The 26,845-nt window shown below is 36.3% G+C and overlaps 2 protein-coding genes across 3 annotated transcripts in view; both read right to left on the bottom strand.

Moving 5' to 3' along the window:
- XRN1 (5'-3' exoribonuclease 1) overlaps window positions 1-2,227 on the bottom strand; it is a 104,068-nt gene extending 101,841 nt beyond the window's left edge. For both annotated transcript variants that reach the window (XM_080822544.1, XM_080822543.1), the window contains exon 1: window positions 2,027-2,227. In XM_080822544.1, the coding sequence (XP_080678670.1) occupies window positions 2,027-2,101 (75 nt within the window). In that variant the 5' untranslated portion in view covers window positions 2,102-2,227. The remainder of the gene's footprint in view (window positions 1-2,026) is intronic.
- A 790-nt stretch (window positions 2,228-3,017) lies between these two features.
- The window catches only part of ATR (ATR checkpoint kinase), a 101,573-nt gene continuing 77,745 nt past the window's right edge, over window positions 3,018-26,845 (bottom strand). Inside the window, exons 36-47 of the mRNA XM_080822530.1 lie at window positions 24,246-24,388; window positions 23,250-23,347; window positions 22,062-22,294; window positions 20,976-21,110; window positions 19,235-19,435; window positions 16,886-17,029; window positions 13,080-13,230; window positions 9,670-9,826; window positions 9,402-9,555; window positions 8,079-8,230; window positions 5,227-5,332; window positions 3,018-4,136 (exon numbers count right to left, since the gene is read on the bottom strand). Of these exons, the coding sequence (XP_080678656.1) occupies window positions 3,963-4,136; window positions 5,227-5,332; window positions 8,079-8,230; window positions 9,402-9,555; window positions 9,670-9,826; window positions 13,080-13,230; window positions 16,886-17,029; window positions 19,235-19,435; window positions 20,976-21,110; window positions 22,062-22,294; window positions 23,250-23,347; window positions 24,246-24,388 (1,848 nt within the window). The 3' untranslated portion in view covers window positions 3,018-3,962. The remainder of the gene's footprint in view (window positions 4,137-5,226; window positions 5,333-8,078; window positions 8,231-9,401; window positions 9,556-9,669; window positions 9,827-13,079; window positions 13,231-16,885; window positions 17,030-19,234; window positions 19,436-20,975; window positions 21,111-22,061; window positions 22,295-23,249; window positions 23,348-24,245; window positions 24,389-26,845) is intronic.

Consider the following 26,845-nt stretch of genomic DNA (forward strand, 5'->3'; position numbering starts at 1 on the left):
ATGGATTTCAAACATTGCTATCTAGTTGTTCTTTTTTTTTTTTAAGATTTTATTTATTTGTCAGAGAGAGAGAGAGAGAGAGAGCGCACAAGCAGGGGGAGCGGCAGGCAGAAGAAGAAGCAGGCTCCTCACTGAGCAAGGAGCCTGATGTGGGACTTGATTCCAGGACCCTGACCTAAGCCAAAGGCAGACACTTAACCAATTGAGCTACACAGGCATCCCTAGTTGTTTTGTTTTTATGAGAGGATTCAAAGAGACCAAAAATGATGCTGTTGTCTTTACCACCACCATCTTCCCACAATTTACTCCTCCTCCCAATCTCTTCCTCCCAGGACTAGCTTTTGAATCATGGTGACTTAGGTTTACCGTCTTTTAAATACTGCTGAAGAGAATAGCTGCTAACCCTTTATTATATTTGCTCTCTTTGTTGTGGTGGTCGTTGTTAACTACAAGAATCAAACATTTTTGAAAGACACCATTTTGATAAGCCAAGTTTTAAACCTATCCTTTTAAACCTATCATATGACTGCCTTAAAGAGATTACTTTTGTTCTTCAATAAAAAAATTCCTCAGGATGGTGAGAAACAAGACAGCTTTACAAACCAAATTCTGCACCAAAGAGTACAGAACAAAAATATTAATGAACAAATTATATGTTATCAAGTCAATCCAAATAACAATCACATTTTTTTTCACTTTGGAGATAATAGTGACTGATACATGGCAGTCACTCAGACTTTTGTTGAATGAATGACCCAGGAAAAGCCAAAGTTGGTTGTCTCTGTTTCTGAAATGTACCAGACATCTTTTTTTACCCTTTTCTCTGGAAAGAACTATCTTTCTAAATCTGACTCAACCCATGTTTCAAATAAACGAAAAATAAACTACTGTTTTGGAATTTTTTGTAAGCTTTTCTTCATTTACCAAATCTGACAGGAATTCAACAACAAAGTAACCCTTCTGGAAGTTTCACCCTATCTTCATGCTTACTGTACTTAAAAAAAAAAAAAGATTAAACCCTAATTTAATAAACAGCATGATGGTGTTGGCTGGATTATTTTCCCTCACTACTAATAAAACGTTACCCATCAAAACTGATTCATTAGCTACACAAACATCAAAACTGATTTTCCTGTAAGATATAAAATGGACAAGAGATCTACCAAAATCATTAAATGTGACAAACACTAACGTATCACCCGAAGTCTAGTTTACCTAATAGATAACTGCTTACTATTTCTCTCCACAGTTCCTATACATAAACATTTTTGGAATCCACACAAAACCCTTGCACTGGGATATTATTACACACCGGATTACAAGCCAGATATTATTATAACTAGTATTATGCTCTAACAACCAATTTCTCTTTCTCTCCCTCTCTGTCACACACGCACACTCGCACACTGAAGTCTCCAAATACCTGCCCCTGCCCGTCCAAGTGTATTATTGTTTCTCTTGGAACGCGGTATTCGTACGACCTTTGAGATAATCGAAAAAGAGTAACGAAAGGTATCATAAATATGAACCATCAGCTACGTCAAGAAGTCTAGGCGTTGGGGGTGGGGTGGGATGCAGGTCCCGATAAGGGAAAGTAAACAAGGTGACTCAACCGCGGAGGCAATGATTATATTGTTCGTACGCGGGTCTGTTGCTTTCTGGGGGTAATGGGGGGGGGGGGGGGAACACTTCGAATATCTGCTCCGGCTCTGCTGCCTCTGTAAGGAAATACGCAGCTCCCCGGGCAGGAAAGGAAAGAACTCACTAAAATGCTCCTGCCCTGGACTTAATTTCCGAATCGCGGAAGGCCCTACCCCGCAGGAGAGCTGTCAGAACTGCCGCGATGCCCGCGGCTCTGCCCACAGAAATGAAACCCACGTCTTCGCCCCCATTCTGATAGTCAGGGTATCTTCAAACCTTCTCCTCCCTTCCCTTCACCGATCATGGGGCAGACGACGAGCAGAAAGGGAGGGCCGCGGGGCCCGGGTTCTCGGCCTCCTAAGCCGCTGCCTCCTAGCTCACCCACCTGATGCTCTTTCACCACTTCACTGAGGCAGGGATACCGCTCCGAGATCCATCGGTAAAACTTGGGGACTCCCATTTCGACCGTCAACGCTAATTCCAGTCAGGGCCAAACCGAAACCAAACGCCCCGCCGGGGCCTAAGCCGCTGCCTCCGGCCGTCGCTCCGCGGATGACAACACACCGCTCGCCCGACCATAGAGAGCAGTCGCCGGGCCTAGAGCGGCCAATTCGAGGCCGCTTCCCCGGGGCGGGGCTCTAATCCCGGTTCTCGCTCACCGCCGAGCTCCCTGGTGATTGCCTTTAAGAGCCCGGCAGCGGGGGCACCTGGGTGGCTCAGTGGGTTGGGCCTCTGTCTTCGGCTCAGGTCATAATCTCAGGGCCCTGGGATTGAGCCCCGCATCGGGCTCTCTGCTCAGCACGGTGCCGGCTTCCCCTCCCTTTCTCTCTGTCTGCCTCTCTGCCTACTTGTGATCTCTAATAAGTGAAATCTTAAGAAAAAACAAAACAAAAAAAAAAGCGCAGCGGCGTGTGGGTGTGTTATATTTAGTTCTGGCAATGTCGGTTGACCAAGCTGTTTTGTAAGTAGACGTGGGAATGGTGTGAAAACCTCACGGGCCTGCTGGAAGAGTTTTGGAACAGGGTATTTGTCCTGACTGCTTCTGTGCCCTGGCATTACTAATCTCAGTATTTTTCAACAGATTTGGAAAGATCTGGTGATTTCTTTGGTTTAGTTTATTTTGTTTGGGGAAGGGGAAGGTTTTTTTTTGAGGAATATAACCCTATATCAAAACTTCTTTTAAAAACTTTTTCCCGCGAATTATTTGTTGGAAAAAATGTCTAATTTCCTTCCACCCCACCCAGCTTCCTCCTTAAGTCAACATTAGGCGCCCCTCAGAACTATGATATACTTTCACATTCATGTCTCTTGGTTTTCATGTTTTTCTCCCATCACACTCTAAGCCCGTACAGAAAAGCACAATATCAAGCGAACTTAAGTGAAATTCTGTTAAAAAGAATTTTTCCGTTTATTTGAATAACCTCATTATTTTGTAAATATTTTGAATTATTTTACATCAGCAAGAAAATTTACAAAAAATGGGACATTAAAATCTTTAATTTCAAAATCTTGTGAAATTTTAAGTGTCTTCTAAGACTATTAGATTCTGTTTTCTGGTAAACTGTCCGTATGACAGTATCTTTAAAATTAGTTTTCATATTCATGCCCCTTGGTTTATATCTTTTTCTATTACATTTTCAACCATACAAAAGTTTTATTAAGTGAACTTTATGTGTGCATTATGTTTATATCTGTTTTATTAGACTAGACTGTCAGTTCCTAGAGGGCAGGGAAGGTAGCTCTGTGCAGGAATCTAGCATAGTGCTGTGCCTACAGCGTTTATTCAATGTAATTTTCTGTTGTTCAAATGAATCCTTTTGCTAGCTAGTACTTAAAAGAAAACTCATAAAAGTTATAAAATGAAATTAGGCTGGCTTATTTCTTGTAAATACATCTTTCTAGAACAGAAAAACATAAGATGTTCCATTTCTCCAGTTATAATTAACAATATATATTAAGAAAGTAGTTTAGGGGTGTCTGGGTGGCTCAGGTGGTAAAGCATCTGCCTTCAGCTCATGATCCTGGAATCCCCAGATGGAGTCCCAAGTTAAGCTCCCTGCTCTGTGGGGAGTCTGCTTCTCACTCTCCCTCTGCCCCCTCTACTTGTGCTCTCTCAAATAAATAAATAAATCTAAAAAAAAAAAAAAGCAGTTTATTTCTTAACATATATTATTTTAAATATTGTTAACAATAAGGTAGTTAATACCAGTTGCTCCAAGAACATAAACTTATGCTGTACTTTGGAACTGAATAAACAATCACAGGTAATACCAAATGCACTAATTTTAGATGATTTGCATATTCTTTGAAGTAATTTCATTTCACATATATGGGGTCCAACCAAGGTACATTTGGCACAGTAAGTTTTCATCAGTAGCTTCTTGTATAAGGTAATGCACATGTCCTTCGATAGATAATGGCAGCCCTGTCACTCTGTTTCGGGTCTTGATTACACCTTGCAGTCGCTGCTCGATGTCAAGAACATGGGTCTTGGCCTAATAAGAAGAAATTGAAAATCATAAGTGCTAAGAACCTAATAATACCTGAATGTTGATAATTTGAAATTACTACTTTTGGGGTGTTTGACAAATGTTTATGTCATTTTGTGAATCATTACCTCCCTTTTAGGAGCAAAAACAGGCAAAAGAGAGAAGAAATGAAACAAACACAACTTGAGATACATTTTGAGGCTTGCAATGTTGATTTAGCATCAACTGCACGGACATTTTTCTGGACTATGTGAAATTCCTGGGAATCTCTTCCACACTACAATTCTAGAAAAATAGTAATTTAAAAAATTTACCCCAAAATGTTAGGACTAAAACATTTGAATGAATATTCTAATAATAGCAACAATACTCTAAATGCCTAATATTTAGATTATGTTACTAAGTGCAAATGGAGTTCTAAGCTACTTGGAATGGTACACATTTCTCTCAATAAGAAAGCTTATCAAAATGCAAAAATGAGAATGTTATTAGAAAAACAATCCTCAATCTATTCTCACTTACTAAAAATGATTATCTGCAAACTTTGAGATTTCAACCAACGTTAGTAAGGAGTGAATTGCCATATATTAAAGTTGAGACCTGCTGCTTTGTAAGTTCAAGCAATCTATGTGCAAGTTTTTCCCACTGTATCTCGTAATTCTAAACCACCTGAAGTTAAACAAATGTGTCTTGAACTTTATTACACAAATTATAATAACATTAACATTAGTAATGACAATAAAGAAAACTTATTGGCACCTTCATTCTAAAGAACTATATTTCAGGGGTACCTGGGTGGCTCCATTGATTAAGCGTCCAACTACTGATTTGGGCTCAGGTCATGATCTCAAGGTTGTGAGATCTGAGTCGCATGTCAGGTTCAGTGCTGGGCATGGAGCTTGCTTAAGATTCTCTGTCTCCCTCTTCCTCTGCCCCTTCCCCTCTCTTTCTCTCTTAAAAAAAATAGTAATAATAATAAAATAAAGAACTAGATTTTCAGAGTATTCAATGGCCAGTCACTGACAGTATTTTGAGTCAATTCTCATTGATAGAGACATACTGTGTCACCTCATATCAAGCTACACCTTCTACTAACCTTTTCATTGACAACCTCCCCAGTTTCATTCAGTGGTGCTTTGGAATGTCCTTTCACTGGTTTACTCCATTCCACAAGAGGATCATGTAGAAAAGTTTTTAAGACACTAAAATGTAAATAAATATAATACAATGTTATCTTTGTAAAAAGAAGTGTCACTACTAGTCAACATTTAGGTGAAAAATAGGGATGAGAAGCTAATGGTAATATTCTTATAACACACATTAGTACTGCATCATTAAGATGTGAACTTACTGTTTTGGACTGAGGGGTTGAAAGGAAAGTGAGGAAAGGGGAAGATAGAGGGGGATCTGAGGTGCTCTTGGAGAGTAGAGCAAGGTGAGTTCTGTGTGCCATTTCTAAATGCATACAGTACACTTCATATAAACTACCTATGGAAAAACCCACTCAGATTTCTTGTAGGCACCTCAAATTCAGTATTTCCAAAATGAAACTCATTACCCTTTCCCAAACTATTTCACCAGTATTCCCCAAATCAGTAAAGAACAACATTACTCACTCATTTGTCCTAAACAAAAGTCTAGGAATCACCCTTGGCTCTCCTTCCTTATAACACTCAATTCTACCTCCTAAATCCCTTTAGAATCTATTTACCTTCATTTCTACTGTCACTACCTCATCCAATGCACCATCATTTTTTTCTGAGTTACTCAAATAGTCCACTAACTAGTTTTCTGGACTCTAGCAACTGTAATTTTTCTACAGGGTAAAATCTGATGACTTCATTTTTTCTTTTTTTTTTAAATTTTCTTCTTACCCCAACCCCCAATGACTTCTGGTTGTTTTCAGGACTAGGTGTAAACATGTAAACCGGCCCCATGTGGACTTTTCATAATCTAGCCCTGCCCATCTGTGTGATCATCACAGCGCCATCTATGTGAAGTGTATGCTCTAGAAAACAGAATTACATTTTTTAGGCAGTCCATGCTTTCACTTTTCTTGATATTACTATCACTCAGAACACTCACTTTCCCTTTGTGTGGTCAATTCCATTTATCATTAAGGTTTCAGCTACTTCCTCCAGAAATTATTTCCTGACTTCCCCAGATTGGAAAGGGCTCTTAGTGTTTCATAAGATGCTGTACATAACATTCCTTTGCTCTGTGGGGAGTCTGCTTCTCCCTCTCCCTCTGCGACCTCTACTTGTGCTCTCTCAAATAAATAAATCTTAAAAAAAAAAAAGACAGCTTATTTCTTAACAAAAACATGTATTATTTTAAATATTATTAACAATAAGGTAGTTAATACCAGTTGGTCCAAGAACATAAACATAATATTCCCATGACTTATTTCATAGCTGAAAGTTTGTACCTTCATCCATTTTGCCCTTCCCCCACCCCCAACCTCTGGCCACCACCAATCTGTTTTCTGTATCTATGAGCTCTGTTTTTTTTTTTTTATTTGCTTTTATTTTATTTTATTTTTTATTTTTTAAAGATTTTATTTATTTATTTGACAGACAAGAGATCACAAGTAGGCAAGAGGCAGGCAGAGAGAGAGGAAGGGAAGCAGGCTCCCTGCTGAGCAGAGAGCCCGATGTGGGGCTGGATCCCAGGACCCTGGAATCATGACCTGAGCCGAAGGCAGAGGCCTTAACCCACTGAGCCACCCAGGTGCCCCTATTTGCTTTTATTTTAATTCCAGTTACTTAACATAGTGTTATATTAGTTTCAGGTGTACAGTATAGTGACTCAACATGTGCATATCATGACAAGTGTACTCCTTAATTCCCATCACCTATTTAACCCATCCCCCCACTCTCCCCTTTGGTAACCATTAGACTGCTCTCTATAATAAGAGTCTGTTTCTTGCTTTGTCTCTCTCTCATTTTTTTCCCTGTCTGATTTGTTTCTTAAATTCTACATATGAGTGAAGTCATGGTATTTTTCTTTCTCTGATTGACTTACTTCACTCAGCATTATACTTTCTAGCTCCAACCACGTCATTGCAAATGGCAAAATTTCATTTTTACAGCTAAATAATATTCTATTGTGTACATATACCACATTTTCTTTATCCATTCATCAATTGATGGACACCTGGACTTCTTCCATATCTTGGCTATTGTAAATAATGCTGCTATAAAATCAGAATGCATGTATCCCTTTGGATTAGTCAGGTTTTTTTATTCTTTTGGTAAATACTCAGTAATTCGATTGCCAGATCACTTTAAGGTAGTTCTATTTTTTTAAGACTCCACATAAAAGTGATCTCACATATTTGTCTTTCTCTGTATGACTTATTTCATTTATGCATAAACGCCCTCAAGGTCTATCTATGTTGTTGCAAGTGGCAAAATTTCCTTCTTTTTTATGGCTGAATAGTATTCCTGTGTGTGTGTGTGTGTGTGTGTGTGTGTGTGTGTGTGTGTGTGTGTGTGTGTGTGTGTGTGTATACACACCACAATTTTTTTTACCCATTCACCATCAGTGGACACTCAGGTTGCTTCTTGGCTATTGTAAACAATGCTGCAATGAACTCTAAGTTATACCTTAATAAAGCTATTATTTAGGGCACTGGGGATGCTCAGTTGTTAAGCACCTGCCTCTGGCTCAGGCCATGATCCCAGGGTCCTTGGAATGAGCCCCACCCGCATCGGGCTCCCTGCTCCCTGAGAAGCCTGCTTCTTCCTCTCCCACTCCCCCTACTTGTGTTCCCTTTCTCACTGTCTCTCTGTCAAATAAATAAATAAAATCTCTAAAAAAGCTATTATTTAAAAAAATCTACTTCAACCAATGCAAAGTGGCTTCTAGTATAAAAAAACAATATTTAGGAACCAATAATTACATTCAAGACTACTGTTAAATTGTTTACAAAACACACGTAATTACCTCATTAAAGGCTCTCTCTGATCTCGCATCAGCCTCATTGTAACTTCACAAGCCCTTCGAAAAAGACCTTCTGTTCCCATAGGACCCATTCCATTAACCATATTATGAGTCAGTCGAAATGGAACAATTTCTGGAACTTCAAAGGTTTCTCCCTTAAAAAATGCATTTTATTAAAAAGTCACAATGTTAAAATTTTAAATCTTTATGCAAAAAAGTTAGAACTTCATGTCTAGATGCTAAGCAAAGTGCAAAGTACTGTCAAAATATTTATATTTTTAACTATATTAAAGGCCTCTGTCACGAAGGAGCCAGGTAACTCTATCTTTGATCTAGAGGATGGATGATCACCTGTCACTGAATTAGTATAGTGAATATTACTATAGAGAAATTTTTATTTCTTTCAACATTTAGTATCATATTAACTTCCTTATTGTTCTTCTTGAATAATATAAAATAAAACCAAATATTCTTATATTTTTCTTTTTAAGACTTTCACTTTAAAGCAGGAAAGGAAGAGAAACAGCCAAATGTTAGATGTTCAAATCCCTCAGACAGAATATATAACATACAATACAGTGAAGTCCAGCTCATTTACTTTCTGCCATTCTCAACCTGCCTCCCATAAGGCCTTTTTATCCCCAAACTTACTGAGTTTCCCTAAATTCCTTTCTTGTATGTTTTAACATATACTAGTGGTTTAACTCTGATTTGATCTCATGTGTATCTATGACCTTTCTTGGTTTCCTGTGACAGCAGAAGGCAATCCATAGAAAACGGGGATAAAGAAAATTGGGGGTTAACCTACCAGTCTGCCTTCTAGAATCATTAACATTGGAAAATTAGAAGGGGCTTTAGGGAGAGTCCAACCACCTTAATTTATTCCTAGGCCCCACTCTGGACCTACAGAATCTCCTGGGATGTCTGCTAGATATCTGCATATTTTGCTTAAATTCTTGGATGATTCTGATAATGCTGTCAGGTTTGGAAACCCTCACATTAAACTGTTATGTCTCTCTAAAACTAAGTCTCAGTAAAATGACCTGATCTGCCCATGTTCACATAACTAAGAACTGAGTCAGAACTTGAACCATTGGATTTCAAGCTCAGTGCTGATTTTACTGTATCACTATTCTGAATTCTCTTCATCTTAAGTTGCTTTACTGAGGACTCAGGGATGCACCAATCAAAACCAGTCAACAAACTCTTAGTGTGACTCAACTGTGACTAAAACTGCCACCAATGGGTATGTCTAAGAAAAACAGTTGTTGAACAAAGGAAATTGGGAGAAAACATACAATTACTAGAGTAAGTCACATCACCTACCTTATTGAAGAGACAGTTGAAATCTACATGTACACATTCACCAGTCAGAGAATCAAAGAGAATGTTTTCACCATGACGGTCTCCAAGCCCCAGGATATAACCAACCATTGACATAACTGCAGTGGAACGGCAGTATGCTGATCTGCTACTGTACCTAAAGAAAAGCACAAGGCTTATCAAATATCTTTATGCCACATGAGGCAACATAAATCTAAAATATTTTTTAAAACATTAACCATAACAATGTATTATCTTCTTGGTAACTTACCATGATGTAGGATCAGGGAATGTCCTCAGAAACCACTCGTGAAAAACAGGAGGATGCCTGGGTAGGAGAAATTCTCGGAATACTTTGAGTTTTTCAGACAAAGCTGCAGCTTTTGGTAGCATGCACTGGCGAAGTTCTTTTCCTGTCATATAAACTCCTGCAAGGTAGAGTGGTTTCCATTAATCACAAGCCAAAGAAGAAAATAGGCAACTTTAAAAAAAAATCTTTTTTTATTCAAATTATTAAAAAAGCAAGAACAAACAGAAACATTTTAATTATACATAGGTAAAGTTATTATAATAAAATAACACATTATGTTTCCCTATACTTATCTTAAGTGAAGCCACTTGTTGATGAAAATGTCAACTAAAACTAATGTTGTAGAATCAACTAATTCCAGAAAATATCACTCAGAATAAATCCAATGTAAAGAGTACTCTTGGAATTATAAAAATGCTGCAGCCCTCACTAAAATTATAGTGATTTCTCTGTTCCTCAGCATGTAGTATAGATCCACACAGAATCATTATTAAAAAACCTACAATGGTGCTCTGAAATAATTTACTCTGTAATAATGCTAGCCTATAAGCTTCATTGTACACCTGGTTCTTGAACTAATCTTGTACATTGGAAATCATCTGGAGAAATAGGACTTTTTCTTCTGATACACTGGTTAGCCTTATAATGACTCCAGTCTATTAAGTGCCTTTTAGGCCCACCTTGGTTTGGTGCTTTTTATACCCGAATCATGGCCAAAAGTTTTATGGACAAGTTTGAGATTTGAGGGTTTTTTTTGTTGTTTTGTTTTTATTTTTTTTTTAAAGATTTATTTATTTGAGAGAGAAAGAGAGAGAGAGCAAAAGTAGGCAGAGCGGCAGGCTGAGGGAGAGGGAGAAGCAGGTTCTCACTGAGCAGGGAGCCCAATGTGGGGCTCGATCCCAGGACCTGAGTCGAAGACAGCCACTTAACCAACTGAGCCACCCCGCTGCCCCAAGATTTGAGGTTTTAGATTCAAATGTTACAGTTCCCATGTGTTTATGATATAAAAAAATTTTTTTTTACTATTTTTAAAAATCTGAAAGCAATAATTAAATCACACATAATATTTTATCTTTCTAATAAAATATCGATAGCAAGTTCCTTGCAATAAGAGTCCAATCTTTGAGTTTCAGCTCTGCAACTTATCAGCTTTGTGAACTTGGCTAAGTTACTTAACCTCTGGCACTGTATATAAAATAGAGATACTCAGACTTATTAACAATAAAAAATAAAGTATATAACATACTTAGCACAATAATACGGTAATTTATCAGTATCACTTATTGTTATGGGTTAAACTGTACCCTCAAAAAAATGTGTTTAAGACCTAACCCCTAGGACCTGTGAATGTGACCTTGAAAGAGAGGGTTGTTGCCCATGTAATCAGGTTAAGAGGAAGTCATTAGGGGGGCACCTGGGTGGCTCAGTGGGTTAAGCCTCTGCCTTCGGCTCAGGTCATGATCCCAGGGTCCTGGGATCGAGCCCCGCGTTGGGCTCTCTGCTCAGTGGGGGCCTGCTTCTGCCTGCCTCTCTGCCTACTTGTGATTTCTCTCTCTGTCAAATAAAAAAATAAATAATCTTTAAAAAAAAAAAAAGAGGAAGTAATTAGGGTGGGCCCTTATTATAATATGACTAATATATAAAATGTTATATAGGAAGAGAAAACAGAGACATACAGACTTAGAACACTATGTGATGACAGGAGAGAGAGTGAAATGATCCATCTATAAAACTAAGGCACACCAAAGATTGCTGGAGACAGCAGAAGCTGACAGAAAGGTCTGGAAGAGATTCTCCCCAAGAGCTATCAGAGATCTGGCCTTACTAACACCAAGATTTTGGATTCATAGCCTTACCAAACTGAGAGAATACATTTCTTTTGTTCGTAGGACTTTGTTACAGCAGCCCTAGGGAAATGAATATACTTATCTCCTACCTTATTCTGATAACTTCATCTATTTACTTATAATGTACTGCATCATATGCAATAAAAATTTTATTTCAAAATAGTTCTAGACTTACAAAAAATTGCATAGTGATACAAAGAATACCCATATATTCTTCACCCAGCTATTCTTAATGCTCATGTCTTTTATAAAAATAGCACAATTACCTAAATTAGGAAATTGATAGTTACAATGTTATTGACTAACCTTCAGATCTTTACTCAAATTTCACCAACTGTCCCACTACCGTCTTTTTTTCTGGACCAGGACCAACTCAGGACCCCATATTACATTCAGCTGTCATGTCTCCTTAATGTCCTCAACCCTGGGAAATTTCTGTCTTTGTCTTTCATTACCTTGACATTTTTAAAGAGTTCTAATGACTTATATTTTTGTTTCTCCACTGTAAAGTTACTATTTTTTTCCCTTTATAACAAGTATGCTGTGGGGAGATACTCTGAGACCCAACAAATAACCTGTTTCTCATCATACTTTTGCTCATTCATTTTAGGATCCATTGATATTCACTGCCGGCAATTATTACTGTGGTACTTGCTAACTGGTTATTTTCTATTTCCATCATTTTCTCTACATTTATTCACTGTAATTCTACTGTAAGGAAGAACAATTCCTACTTCCCTACTTAATTATTTATTTATATCAATGTGGATTCATGTCTATTTATTTATTCAAAAGATTTATTTATTTATTTATTTATTTGACAGCCAGAGATCACAAGCAGGCAGAGAGGCAGGCAGAGAGAGAGGAAGGGAAGCAGGCTCCTTGCTAAGCAGAGAGCCCGATGCGGGGCTTGATCCCAGGACCCAGAGATCATGACCTCAGCCGAAGGCAGAGGCTTTAACCCACTGAGCCACCCAGGTGCCCCAGCATGTCTATTTATTTTATTCCATGAGTTAATCTAATACTATATCATTATTTATTTTGTTGCCCAAATTATCCCAGATTTGTCCAGGTGGAGCCTCTAATTCCAATCTAATACTTGCGGCTCTATTCTAGCCTTCCCTTTCCTTTTCTTTCTCTCACAGTGAAAAAGCTAGCTCTCATTATCCATAACATATTTATTTATTTGCTAAAGTTGAGTATACACATAAAGTAGTTTCAGAATCGCTAACCAATACCTTTGTGAAAAAACAAATTTTAGTATACATTCTTATAAACTACATCAAATTCATACATTCTTATAAGCTACATCAAATTCTTTTGGGATAATGATATAATTAGGATAAGAAAGGGAATAAAACACTAGGAAGAAAAACACATAAGTAATACTGTATATTGAACCTCATTTGACCTAGAAATTCTACTGTGGCTTATACAAGAAAAGGTACAGTAACATCTTAATAATTATGCATATTGTTAGATTTTATAGTCATATATTTATATTTTAAGAATTAATTTTAGTACCCTTTTCCTTATATAGTTTGGTCAGAATAGGTCTCAAGCCAGCAGTGTTGTTAACCCACTCAATAATCCCACATTCATCATTCAGAGGAATAACTGCATACGTTCGAATATGAAGTTCTCTTCTACGAGATTCTGCATCTTTTCTTAAGCACTATTAAAAAAAACACATATAAACTTAAAAATTCAGAATTTCCAAATGTCATGTCAAATATATCTAAAGATTATTCATTTCATAGCAAAAGAAACCCAGTTAAAGTTTACTATGTGGTATAGACGAATAATTCTTCAGAATGATAGGAAAGGAAGCTACTGGGATAGTATCTATAGTCTTTTCCAAATCATTAAAGATGTGTCAGGCAAGTCGCTCTTTTTGATTATTCACTGTTAATGTGACAACAATATTGTGTTCAAAATATTATACTTGTATATTTAACAAGAACAAAATGTTCTTTTATTTTTTATTGCTTTATAGATATTATTGAAATATTAAGTCCTTGGGCACAAAGACTGCTGTTTAATTTTGATTATTTAAACAAAAGTATGAGTTTTGTAATAACCTCAAAATGTCATTTTATTCTTACAATTTAATATTATGGCTTCATTTGAAAAACTGTCTCCTAGTAGAAGAAACCTTTTTACATCTCATCGGATTAATCCTGAATTATTCTAGGTAAAGATGAACAGTATTTTGTATAATTCTAAAACTGTATGAAATAAACAAACTAAGCACACAAATATAATTGCAACCTGTCCAACTGAAAAGCACAATCACTAACCAAAAACATATTTTAAACTTCAGGAATAAACAGACTATATAAATGTCAGCCAAACAGTACAGCATTAGAATGACATGTAAAGAGATATTGCAGACAGCATTATCAGATAAAGGGCCAGTAGCTATAATCTATAAAGAACTTATCAAATTCAACACCCAAAGAACAAATAACCCAAACAAGAAATGGGCAGAAGACATGAACAGGCATTTCTGCAAAGAAGACATCTAAATGGCCAACAGACACATGAAAAGTGCTCAACATCACTTGGCATCAGGGAAATACAAATCAAAACCACAGTGACACACCACATCACACTGGTCAGAATGGCTCAAATTGACAAGTCAGGAAATGACAGGTGTTGGCGAGGATGTGGAGAAGGGGGAACCCTCCTACACGGTTGGTAGGAATGCAAGCTGGTGTAGCCACTCTGGAAAACAGTATGGAGGTTCCTCAAAAAGTTGAAAACAGAGCTACCCTACAACCCAGCAATCACACTACTGGGTATTTACCCTGAAGATACAAATGTAGTGATCCAAAGGGGCATGTGCACCCAAATGTTTATAGCAGCAATGTCCACAATAGCCAAACTATGGAAAGAACCTGGATGTCCATCAACAGATGAATGGATAAAGAAGATGTGGTATATATATACAATGGAATACTATGCAGCCATCAAAAGAAATGAAATCTTGCCATTTGCAATGATGTGGATGGAACTAGAGGGTATCATGCTGAGAGAAATAAGTCAATCAGAGAAAGACAATTATCATATGATCTCCCTGATATGAGGAATTTGAGAGGCAACACGGGGGGTTTGGAGAGTAGGGAAGGAAAAAATGAAACAAGATAGGATCAGGAGGGAGACAAACCGTAAGAGACTCTTAATCTCACAAAACAAACTGAGGGTTGCTGGAGGGAGGGGGGTATGGAGAAGGTGGTTGGGTTATGGACATTGGGGAGGGTATGTGCTATGGTGAGTGCTGTGAAGTGTGAAAGCCTGACAATTAACAGACCTGTACCCCTGGGTCAAATAATACATTATATGTTAATAAAAATATATATACAAAAAATAAAAAAAGAATGACATGTAAAGATCAGTTTGTGGTCCCCTAGACCAAGATAGACTGTAGTTTTTCACTATCAGGCTATTGTATTTTACCATAGCAATGTGATGGAACAGTAATGAAATAATCTGTGACAAAGCTGATTAAGATAAATTTATAAACTAAAGCCAGGCCAGTTGATACCCTTAACCAGAAAAACACTTAAGGGAGCTTCGGATGAACAAACTAATGGTCAGTGAATTAGGTTACCAATTTACCAAGCATTTTAAATAAAAAATAACCCTTCATAGTGCCTTTGAAATGGGTTAACGTGATATTAATTTTTAAATTATTTTTGGTTACACTAAGTACAAACCATAGTTGTTCTTTTCTAAAAATTAAGTTATCTGTTGCTGCATCTCTTCTATGTTGAAAGTCCGTAACTTTTCCTGCTAATAAAAGAGGTGCTAGTGAAATATGGGGAGAGGATAGAGAGGAGGGAACAAGAAGTTTATTAAAAAAATATTAAATTTCATCTTTCTATTGTATGGTTTAATTTTCACCAATGGAAAAAATAGCTGCTATGCATTTACAAATACCTGGCCACAGAATAATTCAAAATACCTAAGGTCATCCATAAAATTAATAAAATTTCTCATATCATCTCTGAGACAGAAATCAAGCACTTAACAAATGAACCAAAAAAAAAATACTAATGATCACCTTTAAATGGTGTGTTGATAAAAACAGAACCTGGGGCAGCTGTGTGGCTCAGTTGGTTAAGCATCCAACTCTTGATTTCAGCTCAGGTCATAAGCTCAGGGTTGTGAGATCAAGCCCTGCATCAGGATTGTGTTCAGCAGGGAGTCTGCTTGAGATTCTCTCTCTCCCTCTCCCTCTGCCCCTCCCTACCCCTGCAAATCCTTTAAAAACAAAACAAAACAAAACAAAAAAACCCCAAACCCCAAAATAGAACCCAGTATCTTTTGTCTAACACTGAAACAAACACATCTGATAGAGTCTATTACAGATAATTTAAACATTAAATAGAAAATATTTTCCCTAACATGTGTTACATGCTTTTTTCAATACAATAAAAGTAATGTTATTTTTTTTTGAGAATTGCTAACACTGTTTTTATTTTTATTTTTTAATTATTTTTATTAACATATAACGTATTATTTGTCTCAGGGGTACAGGTCTGTGAATCATCAGGCTCACACATTTCCCAGCACTCACCATAGCCCATACCCTCCTCAATGTCCATAATCCAATCACCCTGTCCCTACTCCCCCACTGCCCCCTCACCCAGCAACCTCAGAGTAATGTTATTTTTTAAAGTAATAAATTACATGAAACCAGCAATTCCATTTCTGGATAAATACTCAAAACTGAAGAAGGGATTCAAAGAGCTATTTATTATTCACAATAGCAAAAAGTGGAAGCAACCCAAGTGTCCACTGATAGATGAATGAATAAACAAAATGCAGTATTTACATACAGTGGTATATTATTCAGCCTTACTCAGGAAAAAATTCTGACACATAATATAACATTCATGAACCCTGAAGGCAATGCTAAGTGAAATAAGCCAGTAAAAAGGCATAAAAAATGTGATTCGACTTCTACAAGGTATCTAGAGTAGTCAAATTCATAAGAGAGAAAGTAGAATGGTGGTTACCAGAGGCTGAGGAGGAAGGGAATGAGAAGTTATTGTTTACTGACTAGGGAGTTTCAGTTTGGGAAGATGAAAAATGTTCTGCAGAGGGATGGTGGTGATAGTTGTACAAAAATGTGTACGTACTTAACGTCACTGAACTGAACTGTTGAAAGTGGTTAAAATGTAAGTTTTATCCCAATAAAAAAATTAAAACAAAAAAGGCAATACATTTCATTCTCTTTTTAACAATGATCTATCTGCATTATGAAAAGCTCTTATCACATGATAGTAGAATAATTCTAAAATTAAAGCAAACTATCTCCAAACCTTATTTATCAAGGAATTGAATTCCATTAGTCTACAATCCTTTCTCAGGTCATCTTTTGGCTTACACATCATGATGTAGAACTTTCCATCTGATCCTTTTAAAGAGATCTTCTTTGGTTTCTGAAGAGAAGCAAGAATTTCCACCTAAAAGATAATGAGTTATATATAAGTTAAGGTCAAGATTCTTTGTTTAAATTTTTATATGTAAATATTGTGTTACCTAACAAAAAGAATATAATAACCTATACTGTGTAGTAAGTTTATTATTTTAATAATTTCTTTTATCATAATCACTGATAGTCTATGAAAAGAATGCCAATGAATAGAGACCCACAGTCACCCATTAGGAATGGTTATAAAGTAAAAGGATTACTTAATTAGCAATATAAGTACTTACAGATCCAAATTTAGGCAGCCTCTTCAGGACAGCCACAATATTTAAAAGATTTTTTTTTTAAAGATTTATTTGAGAGAGAGCGAGCATACGGGAACATGAGTGAGCAGCAAGGAGGGGTAAAGGGAACAGGAGGAGCTGACTCCCCACTGAGCAGGAGCCTGATAAAGGTCTGGATCCCAGGACCACAGGATCATGACCTGAGCCAAAGGAAGCCCCTCAACTGATTGAACCACCCAGGCGCCCCTAAAAGATTTTTGGATCCTGTCTTGAGAGCTGGAGACACTGTTTTTAAATGTCTTTAATGGTAAGAAATAGTTAACAATTGAATGTAACTCGATTTTTGAAAAAAGAAACTCTTTCAGTGGTGCCTGGGTGGCTCAGTGGGTTAAGCCTCTGCCTTCAGCTCAGGTCATGATCTCAGGGTCCTAGGATCAAGCCCCACATCTGGCTCTCTGCTCTGCAGGGAGCCTGCTTCCTCCTCTCTCTCTGCCTACTTGTGACCTCTCTCTGTGTGTCAAATAAATAAATAAAATCTTAAAAAGAAAAGAAAAAAGAAACTCTTCCAATATCAAGTCCACCTAATGAGGTGAGTTAATAAACTGAATACTATTAAGTTAAAAATAAAGCATGACTGTAAGAAAGAATTATTTCATTATGTGGTTTAGTACCTGGCTCTGAAGCAATTAAACACATGTTTTGATACATAGAATTACTGGAACAAACAGTTTTCAAAAGTATTTACTTAGAAATGTTCTAGTACCACTTCTTTAAAATAGTCACATATTCATAGTCACATGTTATATTTAAAAAAAATCAAGCTCTTCTTAGCTGAATTTTACTTCCTTCTGAAGTATAAACAAAGTATTTTGTTCTCCATTTTCAGGATGAAAGAAAGCATGGAAAAATCAAATTGTGAAAAATAGAAATCACAGTAAAACAATACAAGCATCTAAAAAAAATCAAAATACTCAGTTTAACATGGGTTTTATTTTTTATTTTATTTTTTTTTAAGATATTATTTATTTATTTGACAGAGAGGGATCACAGATAGGCACAGCAGCAGGCAGAGGGAGATGGAGAAGGTGGCTCCCTGCTGAGCAGAGAGCCTGATGTGGGACTCGATCCCAGGACCCTGGAATCATGACCCGAGCCGAAGGCAGATGCTCAACCAACTGATCCACCCGGGCGCCCCGGGTTTTTTTTTTTTAAAGTCACTGTCCTAGAGGTTGTACAAGATCAAAAGGAGAATAAGCATGAACACTGCGTATCTTACAATACACTGGAGAAGATAAATGCATATAGTTGAAAAGTTGACAGTACAAAGGTAGTAACTGATTAGAAACAGACACATAATGTTAGCAATATGTACCAGAGAAGCTTAGGAGAGAAAAGGCGATCACTGGAAGACATAGAAAGCTAAAAATGGTGAAAGAACCATCTCTCTATTATGCTATTTAAGATGCATGGCTCTCATTCATCATAATACACATTGGAAAAGTATCAATCTTCTCCATATGGATATTTTTATACGTCACAGATATTGAGAACATGGGATTTTTAACATTCAATTTTATCTCATCAGATAAGAGAGTTTTACTTTTCTGTATTTCTTGTAGTTCTTTTCTTTACAAATAAAATGCACTTAGGGGGCGCCTGGGTGACTCAAGTTGGTTAAACGACTGCCTTCAGCTCAGGTCATGATCATGGAGTCCCAGGATGGAGTCCTGCATCAGACTCCCTGCTCAGTGGGGAGCCTGGTTCTCCCTCTGACCCTCTCATGCTGTCTCTCTCTCTCTCTCTCTCAAATAAATAAGATCTCTAAAAAGAAAAAAAACAAACAAAAAAATGCACTTAGTCTCTGAGAAAAACACTTAAAAAAATACCCAATTTGAAGTTTTTAACTTAACTAAATTTAAAAATCATAGTTACAGTTACATAATATTGAAGTTTACCATATCATCAAAGCTTGCGATATAGGCCCAGTGCCCAGGAAATGGCTCATGGTTAGCATGGGCACCCGGAATGGATGGAAGAGTAGGTATCATGACTGATTGTAAAGGAATGAGGATTTCACTAAATGTTGGTTCTTCTACCAGCTTCTTAAGCATTTTAAAATGAGTGCTCATGCTTAATGTGGAACTACTTCCATCCACCTGGGGAAAGAAAATAGTACATTTTAATTTTCATGGGTTTACCTTGAATTACAGAACACTTATTCTCAACCAAAACAAAATTTTAATTTTACAGTATTTTAGTTACAATGGTTAAGCAGTCAGCAGTTTTCTAAGAGTTTGTTATATATATCTCATTTACCCTCTGCACTCTTTTGCATTATCAATAATAATACCTATACCAGTGGACTGTTTAATGACTAATGGAGACAATAAAGGCCTACAATCTATTTATCAGACATTCCAAAATCCAAAGAGCTGTGGAAATCAAGTCTTTTTTTGTACCAAATCTCCTTAGGCAGCAAAATGATACCTGAACTTCTTACTTAGAGTAAAGATTAATACATTTCACTGTAGAAACAGTTACGTAACTGATTATGGGATACTCTATCAGAATACTCTCAGTAGGGACACTGAATATTGAGTACATATACTATTATATTACCTTGAAAAATCTGAAAAATTCTGAATTCCTAAATGCAGCCTAGCTGGCCACAAAAATTTCAGATACAGAACTGAAAACTTGTACATGTAAAGCACTTAAAAAAGTGCCAGTGTTTAATAAATATTGGCCATTATCATAACGTTTGTTACTCAAATAGGACTAAAACAGATAACAAAAGCAGATTACTCTTTCAAGGTGTTTACTGATAAAGGGAAGGTAAAAAAGAGAATAGTCTGTATTTTCTCACCTATAAACAGCTAATAGACTGAATATTTATAAAGTGAAATCTAGCTATTTAACTGTAAAGACTCTCTTTCCCCTTCTTCCTAACTAACCTTATTCCTTACTTTTACCTTTTCTATACGTATGTTTCGGGTTTTTTCCCTTCTATTTCCTTGAGAAAAGAGTGTTACCCCTGTAAGCATGTTGTTCATACTCTAGACACAAGTATACTGAAAAAAGTAGTTATTAAACTAGATAATAACCATCTCCTTAGCTCCCTACAACACTATCAGCACTTCAATGCAGGAGAGCATGTCTTCTTTATCTTTGTTTCACTTAGCATTAGTGCTGCCAAGAGGCAATGAAATAAATATGTACTGGCAGAATGAAATGAAATGAAATGAAAACCAAAACTCCAATCATCTTTCCTCTCATATATGTAATAATGAATAAATTCTGAAAATTTAAAGATATGACACAAAACAGTAATAGAAATGACTTTGAGTTTTTACATACTTATATTTTTACAACTTATTAAATTACTTCTAATTACTTAATTTACTTAAATTAAGTAATTACTTAAATTACTCTACTTAAATTACTTCTAATAAATACGGATAATTTACCCTCAGAATCTACACTAAGAAGAGCTTTAAAATTTTAAAGACCATTTTATTAAGGTAAATTGCATATTTTTCAGTATACAATTTAATGAATTTTTATGTATGTGTATACCTACTTATGTTAGAATTTTAACTTAATTAAATCATATGAAAGAAAACCAGCTAAAATCATAGAGAAGTTTTTTATAATGATCCAACACTGGTCTGTAAGTGGGAAGATTTATGATCATACCGGTTTATTGCACAATTCCAGAAGCTTGTCTGTTAGGCGAGTTGCATCTCCAATAAATTTTTCTAAGGATTTTTTCATATGAATAGCTTTATTTAGGATTTCCTTGCATCTGTTCACACGCATGGGATAAGAAGACTGTCATAAAAGAATTAAATATAGTTTTATATGAGATTTTTAAAAAAAAGACAGAATTTTGATAGATACAAATCAATTTAAAAAGTATTCATGATGAGAATATATACTGATCAAATTTACTGGAAATCAATTTGGCAATGCTATCAACAACCATAAAAATGCTGTTATCCTATGACTTCATGAGTTCTCTTCTTAGACTCTATCTTGGTGGAATAATCAGAAATAAGAATAAATGTATATGTATCTAGATGTATTTATTACAAGAGCAAAACAATGGAAAAGAGCAGTTAAATAAATTATAGAAAATAATTATAAGCTAACTACCATAGAATTTTATATAATTATTAAAATTGTGTCTTCAGAGAATATTTCATGCATAGGAACATGCTATGGTAAAAATGTTAGGTGAAAAATAGCAAATTATATATCTCTATAATCCAAACAGCATTAAAATATACATAGAAAATACACATACAAAGATACAGAAGAATATTAATAGTATTAGTGAATTTTAATTTTCCTTTTTATACCTGTGTATTTTCCAAATTCTCTAAAATATTTATAATTAAATGTATTTACCATCATATAAATACCCATTAACAATGCAATAAAGTTTTTCTATTATTAATAGCTTAGATTAATAGCTTGGATAAAACACTTTGAAAAAATAGGCTACCATTTTATACCAAGCACTAACAGTTTATTTGACTTCATAGAGAAAAAACATAGTGAATTCTTTGATCTTAACATTTTAGTCCTTTCGTTTGATATGGTAAATATTTCTGAATTTTAACATGATACATAATGCTTTAATTTCTCTTGTTTTCAAATATTTAAAACTTATGTTTTGCTACTAATCTAAGAAACATTGGAACTTGCATCTTCATATTAGCACTAAATAATCAATGCCATATAAAATGGAAAAAGACACTACTGTGATTACGATATTACCTTTGACACAGCAGTCATCATCCACATTGCTTGTTGAGGATAGGCTAGAAACACTTTAGCTATAATTTCCATCAAGACAACAAAAACTTCATCGTGAGAATGACAAATTCGGGAGATCAACTGTGAAAAAGCAGTCAAAAACTGATACGGTGCTAAGTGATTTGTGTGCTCTGTGATAACCTTGTTTATTTTAGCTAAATCATTTCTCATTTGTACACGATCAGAACGGCCAGCTGGAAAAAAGTCAAAGTTAAAAAAACAAGAAAAAAACAGTATATCAGTTCATTTTACAGAAGAAAAATTTGGTTTAAAAAAGGCTTTACAAGGGGCGCCTGGGTGGCTCAGCAGGTTAAGACCTCTGCCTTCGGCTCAGGTCATGGTCCCATGGTCTTGGGATTGAGCCCTGCACTGGGCTCTCTGCTCGGCGGGGAGCCTGCTTCTCCCTCTCTCCCTGCCTGCCTCTCTGCCTACTTGTGATCTCTGTCTGTCAAATAAATAAATAATATCTTAAAAAAAAAAAAAAAAGGCTTACAATATATGTTATTCCCACACCTAAAATTAGATCACTTGCCAATCTGTGAACATAGTTGTCTTTGTCTAAATAGGAAAACATATTTAGGGCCATTAAAAAACTCAAGGGCTAGGGTGCCTGGGTGGCTCAGTGGGTTAACGCCTCTGCCTTCGGCTCAGGTCATGATCCCAGGGTCCTGGGATCGAGCCCCACATCGGGCTCTCTGCTCAGCAGGGTGCCTGCTTCCCCCTTCTCTCTCTGCCTGACTCTCTGCCTACTTGTGATCTCTCTGTCAAATAAATAAATAAAATCTTTAAACAAAACAAAACAAAACAAAAAACCTCAAGGGCTATTAATTTTCACTAGAAACACAGAACAAGCCACATTCCACTATAACTTTTAGGGTAAATTATTTGGCTTAAACTAGTATCTCTCTATATGTATTAGATTCAGGAAGGAATGAGTAGACTCTCATTTGCAACCTTGAACTGCAACAACTTATGTCTATGTGTTCAGTGTTTCTCCTCTTTGTTAATATTCTTGCTCACATTTATATTCAATTTAAATTATCAAACTCATCCCTAGCTTTTTAAAGTTAGACTGTCAAGCCAAATGTGACTTTATACCAAAGTTAAAATTTTTCTTATCCCTTAAAACTTCTACATAAAATATTATACCTTTTTCCCATTCGTATGCTTTAGCACCAAAATCAAGCCATAGCGATAACATTCGTGGCATTGACTGATATATGAATTGGTTTCCATATTGGAGAGATCTGCAATTATATAGAAAAGATACTATTAACATAGTGCTCTTTTTTATATTATATGAATTAAAATGTAAAGACTTAAACTATCACTTGACAGATATAAACAGAAAATGTTTGCAGGATCAAATAATTATCCAAAAGTATTCTTGACATGGGGCACCTGGGTGGTGGCTCAGTTGGTTAAGTGTCTGCCTTTGGCTCAGGTCATGATCTCAGGGTCCTGAGATCGGCCCGCATTAGACTCCATGCTCAGCTTGCTTCTCCTCCTGCCCCTCCCTCCCGTGCTCATATGCTCACTTGTTCTCTCAAATAAATAAATAAAATCTTAAAAAGAATGAATGGAATGTCATTATTACTTCTTAGGAAATAATATGTGAAAATATAAACACGCATGAGATAATATGCTATGTAATTATAATACACTAATATATAAAATCAAGTTATATTTTACCTGTTATCTAGTCTAAGAAATAAGCTCTTTCTATAAGTCTAATGTCAAAAGCATTTTCATATATAGTATTTCTTAGCAGAATGGGCAGGAAGGAGACATTCCACTGGTAATTATAACCAATAAATATATTATATTTAGGGTCTTCTGGAATTTTATAGAGGGGCACTCAGGAGATGAGGGCCTGGAATGGGAAGGACAATTAATTTTCGTTGTATAATATTGGTACTACTGAATTTAAAAATATAAATGCACCTTACTTTTTCCATTAATAAGTTATTTTTTGAAAGGAATAAAGAATGATATAAAGAAAAACTTAATATCTCATCTAAGGTTAAAGACTGAATCAGTGGTAAAGCAGAAAACATCCTGAATATGCTAAAATCTGTGAAAACAATTCAAGATCAAGAGTCTATTTGACATATTTCATCAGCACATATCAGTTCTCACACTTACCTGCCAAAATGAAGAACTATATACCGAATGAGATCACCCTGCTTTTCCATTTTGTTGTCTGTGACCATGGGCATCAATTTGTCATAGTACTTCGCAAGGTAAAAATGCCCATCCTCCCACTCTGGCAGAAACAAGGTCACATCCTATAAAAGACAACACCAGATACTCACCTAAGAAAACCCCATACTATACTGGGAAATAAAGTATGAATAGATGATTAGGGATCAAAAAGCATAAGAGCCACATGTAAGCAGAGCAAAGTCAAAGGCAGAGTGATTCTTTCATTTGGATAAAGAATTATCTTAGAAAGGTTTTCTCAGGATGGCTGGTTGGTTCTAGTGAGTTGTCCACTGGCCAACATGAAACAGTGTTGGGATAATTAGCTATTTAAGAAAGAAAACTCCATTTACATTACTACATTATATGTCATCAAAATAATTTTCAGACTGACTAAAGTATTCTATGAAAGTGTTTATATGTATGTTTTTATTATCAAAAAGATCTCAGTGAAACGAAAATATCAAAGCTCTGAGGATAGGGCTTTAGAAGCATAAAAATATAGTTTAAAAAATTACACCTTATTTTCTTCCAAGATCTTTCATGGGTTATTGCCCTTCCTCCCAACTCCTTTAAAATCAGGTTTCTAAGAATTCATCTCTCATTCACTCCTCAAACTATTTCATGGTTTCAGTCTTTGGCATTCCCCAAAAGCAACACCTTACATCTAAAAGATCCTTCCCAGTTCTGATCTCATCTGAACTCTCTTCAGCATCTGTTTCTGTTGTCCACACCACTTATTCTTTGAAATACTTTCTTTTGGCTTTAGTGAGGCCACAATCTTCCAAGTTTTCTCCTACCTTTCTGGCCATTCCTACTCTGTCCCCTATTCATTTCCTTTCCCTTTCCCTGCCTTTTAAGTATTTGTGTATTTATTTTAAAACAATACTATTTGAGGGGCACCTGGGTGGCTCAGTGGGTTAAAGCCTCTGCCTTCGGCTCGGGTCATGATCTCAGGGTCCTGGGATCGAGCCCCGCATCCAGCTCTCCGCTCAGCGGGAGTCTGCTTCCTCCTCTTTCTCTCTGCCTACTTGTGATCTCTGTCAAATAAATAAATAAAATCTTAAAAAAAAATACTATTTGAAATGTGATGGAAACAAAACACACAGAATGGCAGACTATAAAAAAATTTTTTGAGGGGTGCCTGGATGGCTCAGTCATTAAGCATCTGCCTTCCGCTCAGGTCATGATCCCAGGGTCCTGGGATGGAGCCCCGCATCGGGCTCCCTGCTTGGTGGAAACACTGTTTTTCCCTCTCCCATTCTCCCTGCTTATGTTACCCTCTCTTGCTGTGTCTCTCTCTGTCAAACAAATAAAATCTTAAAAAAAAAAATTTTTTTTTAAATGAAGTTCCACTCTTAATTCAAGCAAGTATGAGAACATAGTTTGAACTAGGAACATAAATGAGATCTTGAGTTTCCCCTGAACCTAATCCTGCAAATATACAGACAGCACCCTGTCTGCAGAGGGAGGAGAGAATGACATGACTAGATATATGGATGCTGAATTCATGTGCCCAACCAGCTACAGGTACAAGGCTGTCAGCATCCCTCCCCCATCTAGTCATAGAAGCAAAAAGGGAATAAGGCAACATATTAAAGTTTCTTTTAAAAAGATATTTCTCAGGCTGGTTTACCATCATTTTACCCTCCTTTCCTCTTACCTGTCTCCTCCTTCCTTCTTTTCTGGTTTAAATCTTTAATATTTATTTTGGAAAATAAAATTTACATACAGAAAAATACACAAATCTTATATGTATAGTTTGATCAATTATCACATCTAGATCTTTTGTCTGGATATCTTCCATTTCTCTCATCGCTGTCATGTTTTCCTCTAGGCTTAAGCAAATTTATGGTAGTGATTTTATTTATTTATAAAAAGATTTTATTTACTTATTTAATGGAGAGGGAGAGAGCACAAGCAAGGGCAGCGGCAGGCAGAGGGAGAGGGAGAAGCAGGATCCCTGGTGAGCAGGAACCAGATGCAGGGTTGATCCCAGGACCCCGGGATCATGAAATGAGCCGAAGGCAAATGCTTAATCAACTGAGCCACCCAAGCACCCCTTTGGTAGTAATTTTAAAGTCCTTATCTAAAACATATTTATGATAGGTGTTTTAAAGTCCTTATCTTCTGCCCATTTCATCATTTCTACCATATCTGGGCCTATTGCTACTGACTGACGTTTCTTCGTGTATGGCTCATAAATTCTCTTTTACGTATCGAGTGATTTTTTTTACTGGATGCCAGACATAGGTCATTTTATGTTGCTGAATTTTAGATTTTGTTATTTTCCTTTAAAGACTGGTAGACTTTGATTGGGTAGGCAGTAATGTTATTTGAAAATGAGCTTAATCCTTTTAATGTATTGATGCTTTTTTAGGATGGAGGTAGAGAAGCCTTTAGTCTGGGGCTAATTAAACCCACCTCTAAGGTGTCGCCCTTTGAGAGTTTCTATATATCATGTATGCAATGATGCCTCCTGCCTAGCTGATAGAATGCTGAATGATTCTCAATCCTATGTAAGCTCTGGAAATTGTTGTTGT

Source organism: Martes martes, assembly GCF_963455335.1.
Source record: "Martes martes genome assembly, chromosome: 1".
Classification (NCBI taxonomy): domain Eukaryota; kingdom Metazoa; phylum Chordata; class Mammalia; order Carnivora; family Mustelidae; genus Martes; species Martes martes.